Source organism: Nuphar pumila, chromosome 1, assembly GCF_984573655.1.
Source record: "Nuphar pumila chromosome 1, dmNupPumi1.hap1.1, whole genome shotgun sequence".
NCBI lineage: Eukaryota > Viridiplantae > Streptophyta > Magnoliopsida > Nymphaeales > Nymphaeaceae > Nuphar > Nuphar pumila.
The window spans coordinates 36,117,972-36,123,800 of NC_143249.1; the positions used below are offsets into that span (position 1 = coordinate 36,117,972).

Here is a 5,829-nt window from a genome sequence, read left to right on the forward strand (position 1 = left end):
ATCTATACTAAGGTTGCAAACACACAGCTCACACACAGCACACAGAAAAATATAAATAAAAACAATAGCACACATGTTGGGCTTTAACAAGATGAAAAGAGAGAAGAAGACCTACCTCCAATGCGATCCGACGATTGTGGGGGAGAAGAGAGTGGACAATGGCTTTAGCTTGACATCCCGGATTGTTCGAGGATGCTGGAATATCACCGCGAGCAGGGGTTTTACAGCTGCAACACGTTGGAGATCCACCGAAGATGGAAAGGGTGCCGATTCGCAATCGGAGGGCTTAGAAAACCGGACGGGAGTAGGGCCGGCTCATCTTGTTGGAGTGTTTTGCACTTCCACACAAGATAGATGGTCTCCACCGCTACTACACCTGCAAAAACACAGCAAACAATGGTTAATCACAGCAAGGAGGATGAAGAAACAAAAAGAATTGAAACGGGAGATGAAATAATGCTTGAGTTTCTAGCAAAACTCGATCTTCAATGGAATTTCAATGGAAATGGTGTGAGATGGGAGATGGGAAGGGGGTGGGAGCTAGAATCACAATAGGGGGGCATCATATCCAATGCCAAAGACGCCTAGGGTTTGCTGAAAACTCTAATTTATACTTTTGATAATTTTCAGAAACAAGTTTATAAAAAACATATTTTCTCTGCGCCACTTTCTGAGGGGTTTTCTGCAAATGTTTTCTAAATGGGTATGGATATGCGTGTGGGTTGGATTTTGGCTTTCTAAAGGTTGATCCAAGGTCCAAAACAGCCTAATTGGGTTGGATATGGATCCGATCCACCTCGAAATTCATGCTCGAACACGAAAATAGCCATAACTCTCTCATTTTAACTCTGATTTCTCTGAAATTTGAACCACAACCCCTTACTATCAAAATGCATCTAACCATGGGTTTTAAACCTTAATATCACCATAAAATGCATGAATAACTAACTAACATGATGTGTATTTCATGCATCATCAAATACCCCCATGCTTGAATGTTTGTTAGTCCCTTAACAAACAACTAACTATGTTATGCAACAGAACAAGAAATTCTAGACATGAATGCATAAAAACTAACTCACTTTCGTAGGAATCACAGTTGCATTTAGCGTATGCAACAAGCCCTTTAAACCCCTGGGTTACCCCAGTGGACGAGTAAGGTCTCATGAGGGTTTGCAGAGATGCTACCCACAAACATCAATGAAATGCAGTAATGAATTTTCAAAATTATTAGGCAGTTAAGAAAACAGTTGTAACAAATATTTCATGTAATGGACATTCTCAGAACAAATTCAGAAATCTCATGCCACCACAGTAAAAAATCTTTTTCCTTCACTTTTTTAAAATTGTAGCTATCTATGATTTTTCTCAGAAAATCAAGTATTCTCATGTATTACTCATTTATCCTCACTTGTATATTTTCTACACAGTAATTCACACATATTCCTAAGCAATGAACTTGTTCTCATTCAGCACATTCTTTTTCTTCTAATTTTCAAATTTTCACCCTTTTTCAATTTTCTCTCTTGAGCATTCTTCTCACATGAGAACTATTTCGAATATCCAGTTTTCGTGACCCGTGTAGCGAGCTTTGAGCCAGTGACTCCCAGGTCAGATGACCTTAGGGCACTAGATACAGAGTATCCCTCAGACTTACTTGCTCGAGTCCCTAGACCTTCTATTCTAATAGTTTACGTATAGTCTTCCTCTCGTCATATGCAATGTCTCTATCTTTTAGGCTTTCTATGCAGTTCATGTAACAAGCTTTCGAACCGATGGCTCCCAAACCAGCTGGCTTTGGGGCACCAGGTGTAAAACACCCTTCAGATTCTACTTGCTCAAACTACAAAGGCCACAAATATCGACTAGACAGGAGGAGGATTTCCTTGGTTATCCTTTTCGTCAAGAGACTCAAACACTTCATCTCGTGTCTGAGTTCCACTACTAGGATTCACGAAGACATCAACAATTAAATGTAGCTCTACTTTTTAAAGCTCATTTTTCAAAAACATCTTTCCATTGCTTATTTCTTCCACAAAACATACTATGCATACTTATACTAAAGTGATTCAAAACTTTCTAACACTCAAATACTATCTTTTCTTTAAATTTTCTCATAAATAACTACTCTATTTGAATCAGTTCAGAAAATTTTTTTTTACATGGGGCTTAAAAACTTCTAAACTGTTGGATTATGCCAAAAACAATCATATATGCTACAACTTTGTTCTCAAATGCCTTCTTTAGCTATCAGACATATAAAAAAAAAATTTTAGTGTGCATCTAAACCACCCCCCCATGCTTGAATGACACTGTCCCTAGTGGCATACAAAATATGTAAAACTGCAAATGCAAATGCACACTAAAAGACAAGAAAATGAATATGGGAGAAAGGATAGATACAACCTGATCTCTGTCGGGCTTTTGAAATTGATTGACTTGACTTTTGTAGCATCCTATGTATATCTGATTGCATAATTTTCTGCTCATCTGGTCAATATATGCTCTGAAAACTCTGCCATGTACCTGGTAACTCATTCTTATGCACTAAATGTTAGATTCTTCCTGCATAAACCAAAAACCAATGTCAGCACATATGAAATGAAATACTGGAATAAAAGCAAATACTGGAATAAAAAACAAAACTAATGTACATATGATACATCCCTCTGGTTGAATCCTCATGCCTTCGTGAGATGCACTATCTCACACTCACCATTCTGCAAGGAATATGAAATGTAGGGCTTCAGTCTTTGCCCATTAACCTTGAATGTACCTTGGGTCATAGGATCGAATAATGTAACTGCTCTATGTGGAAACACTTCTTTCACAATGTACGGTCCTGTCTATCTCAATCTCAATTTCCTTGGGAATAAATGCAAACGAGAATTATATAGCCAAACTTTCTGCTCTGGCTCAAACACTTTTCTGATAATGTGCTTATCATGAAATGCTTTAGTGCGAGCTTTGTATAACTTGGTATTCTCATATGCATCATTCCTGAGTTCCTCTAATTCCGAGAGTTGCAGTGCTCTCGCTTTGCCAGCCTGGGTGAGGTCAAAATTCAACTTCTTGATGGCCCAATATGCTCTATGCTCCAGCTCGACAGGAAGATGGCATGCTTTCCCGAATACAAGGCGATACAGAGACATGCCAATGGGAGTCTTAAATGCAGTCCTATATGCCCAAAGTGCATTATCTAAGCGCTGGGACCAATCCTTGCGGTTCGGACGAACTATCTTCTCTAGAATCCGCTTAATCTCCATATTCGAAACCTCTACCTGTCCACTGGTCTGTGGATGATACGAAGTGGTGAATCTATGATTGACAGAATATCTTCTCAACAAAGAAGCTATCTGTACATTCCTGAAATGCTTTTCACCATCGCTAATCATCGCACGTGGCACACCAAACCGACTGAAAATATTGTGCTTAATGAACTTAAGCACCACTCTATGATCATTGGTCTTGGTTGCTACTGCCTCGACCCACTTGGACACATAATCTACCGCCACTAAAATGTACAAATTTTCAAATGATGGCGGAAATGGTCCCATGAAATCTATGCCCCAAACATCAAAAATCTTGACAACCAAAATCGGAAGCAAGGGCATCATGTCCCTCTTGGACATGTTCCCAATCTGTTGACATCTAATACATCTCCTGCAGAACTCATGCGCATCCCTGTGGAGTGTGGGCCAATAAAATCCAGACTGTAAAACCTTTGCAGCTGTCTTCCTACTGCTAAAATGCCCTCCATAGGCTAAGGAATGGGAAAAACTCAAAATGGACTCGTACTTCTCCTCCGGCACACATCTCCTAATGATCTGGTATGCGTAATATCTGAACAATTCTAGTTCATCCCAATAATAGTGCCTCATCTGAGATAGGAATCTCTCTCGCTCATTCTTATTCCAATGCTCAGAGATCTGTCTCGCAACCAGATAGTTCACAATATCCGCAAACCAGGGTAACTATGATGTCTTGACTGACATGATCTTCTCATCGGGGAAAGAATCAATGATCAGCCTCTGATCCTACGTGGTCTCTACGATCAGTCTAGAAAGGTGGTCTGCTACTACATTCTCGCTACCCTTCTTATCTTGAATCTCGAGATCAAACTCCTATAGCAACAGAACCCAACGAATCAGTCTCGGTTTGGTGTCTTTCTTGTTCAACAGATACTTCAATGCAGCATGATCAGAATAGACAACCACCTTCGAACCAAGTAAATAGAACCTAAACTTGTCCAATGCGAATATTACAGCAAGTAGCTCCTTCTCTGTCGTGGTATAATTCATTTGAGCATCAGACAGAGTTCTACTTGCGTAGTAAATCATATAGGGCTTCCTGTCAATCCGTTGTCCTAGAATAGCCCCCATAGCATAATCAAAAGCATCGCACATAATCTCGAATGGGAGCGTCCAATCTGGAGGTCTCAAAATGGGCACAATAATCAAGGCCTCTTTGAGAATCTCAAAGGCCTTCATGCAGTCCTTGCTAAAAAACAAAAGGTTGGTCCTTCTCCAATAAAGTACAAAGCGGTCTAGAGATTTTGCTAAAATCTTTTATGAACCGACTATAAAATCCTGCATGCCGTAGAAATGACCTAATCTGCCTCACAGTGGTAGGTGGAGTCAAACGAGAAATGGATTCCACCTTCGCTCTGTCAACCTCAATGCCTCTCTTGGACACAATGTGTCCAAGCACAATCCCCTCCTGAACCATAAAATAGCTCTTTTCCCAACTCAGAACAAGATTTGTCTCCGCACACCTACTCAGTACTCGAGTAAGTTTTTGGAGGCAATCTTCAAATGAAGAGCCATATACCAAAAAATCATCCATGAACACCTCTATGACATCATCTATCATATCCGAGAAGATAGCAAGCATGCACCTCTGAAAAGTTGTCGGGGCATTACAGAGCCCGAACAACATACGTTTGAAAGCGAAGGTGTCATGAGGACATGTAAATGTCGTCTTCTCCTGGTCGTCAGGATGGACAACTACCTGATTATATCCTGAGTATCCATCTAGAAAGCAATAGTAGCTCTGTCCCGCGAGTCTCTCTAAGATCTGATCAATGAACAACAACGGGAAATGATCTTTCCGAGTTGCCACATTCAGCTTTCTATAGTCAATGCAAACTCGCCATCCTGTAGTGGTCCTCATCGGAATTCTTTCCCCCTTCTCGTTCTCCATAACAGTGAGTCTTGACTTCTACGACACAACCTGAATCAGACTGACCCACTGGCTATCAAAAATGGGGTAAATAATCCTGGCATCCAACCACTTCACCACCTCATTTTTCACCACTTCCTTCATGTTGGGATTTAGCCTTCTCTGCATATCACGCACTGGCTTGACTTCCTCATCGCAATGAATTCTGTGCATACAGAATGAAGGATCAATCCCCTTCAAATCAGCCACTCCCCAGCCAATCAATGCCTTGTGCTCTCGTAGAATAGTCAGCAATCTCTGTTCCTGCTCCTCAGTGAGCAGTGACGAGATGATCACAGGCAGAGTCTCATCGCCTCCGAGGTATGCATACTTGAGTGAATCTGGTAAGGGTTTCAACTCAAGTTTCGGAGGAGATTCGATCGAAGATTTGGCGGGGGTCTCCGCAAGTGGTGGGAGAGGCTTAATGCTCGCTCTCCAAGGTGGTAACTCTGACGACACTCTAGACACATCTACGCTAACTGTACAACTATTCTTCTTTATCTGATACAAATCTAATGAATCCTCAGTAATATACAAATCGGGTTGCTCCTTCACTAACTCCTGTGCAATATCTACATGGAAACAGTCCATATCTCCTGCTAGACCCAT

General features: G+C 41.0%; 1 protein-coding gene across 1 annotated transcript; it reads right to left on the minus strand.

The window, feature by feature from the left end:
- Positions 1-370: 370 nt before the first annotated feature.
- LOC149848687 (uncharacterized) lies at positions 371-5,829 on the minus strand. Its single transcript, XM_090005032.1, has 5 exons — positions 5,483-5,829; positions 4,779-5,035; positions 4,145-4,207; positions 3,135-3,754; positions 371-376 (listed from the first exon to the last, which is right to left on the minus strand). The coding sequence occupies exons 1-5, from the start codon at positions 5,827-5,829 to the stop codon at positions 371-373; spliced, it is 1,293 nt and encodes a 430-aa protein (XP_089861158.1).

Bases quoted from the DNA above. Each gene is read 5' to 3' on its own strand.
- LOC149848687 (XM_090005032.1), bottom strand. From the start codon at position 5,829: ATGGGTCTAGCAGGAGATATGGACTGTTTCCATGTAGATATTGCACAG. The intron at 5,036-5,482 runs ACAGAGATTGCT...CTATTGCTTTCT, and splicing joins CTGCTCACTGAGGAGCAGGA to AGATGGATACTCAGGATATA. The intron at 4,208-4,778 runs GTAGGTGTGCGG...AGGTGGTTGTCT, and splicing joins AAAACTTACTCGAGTACTGA to ATTCTGATCATGCTGCATTG.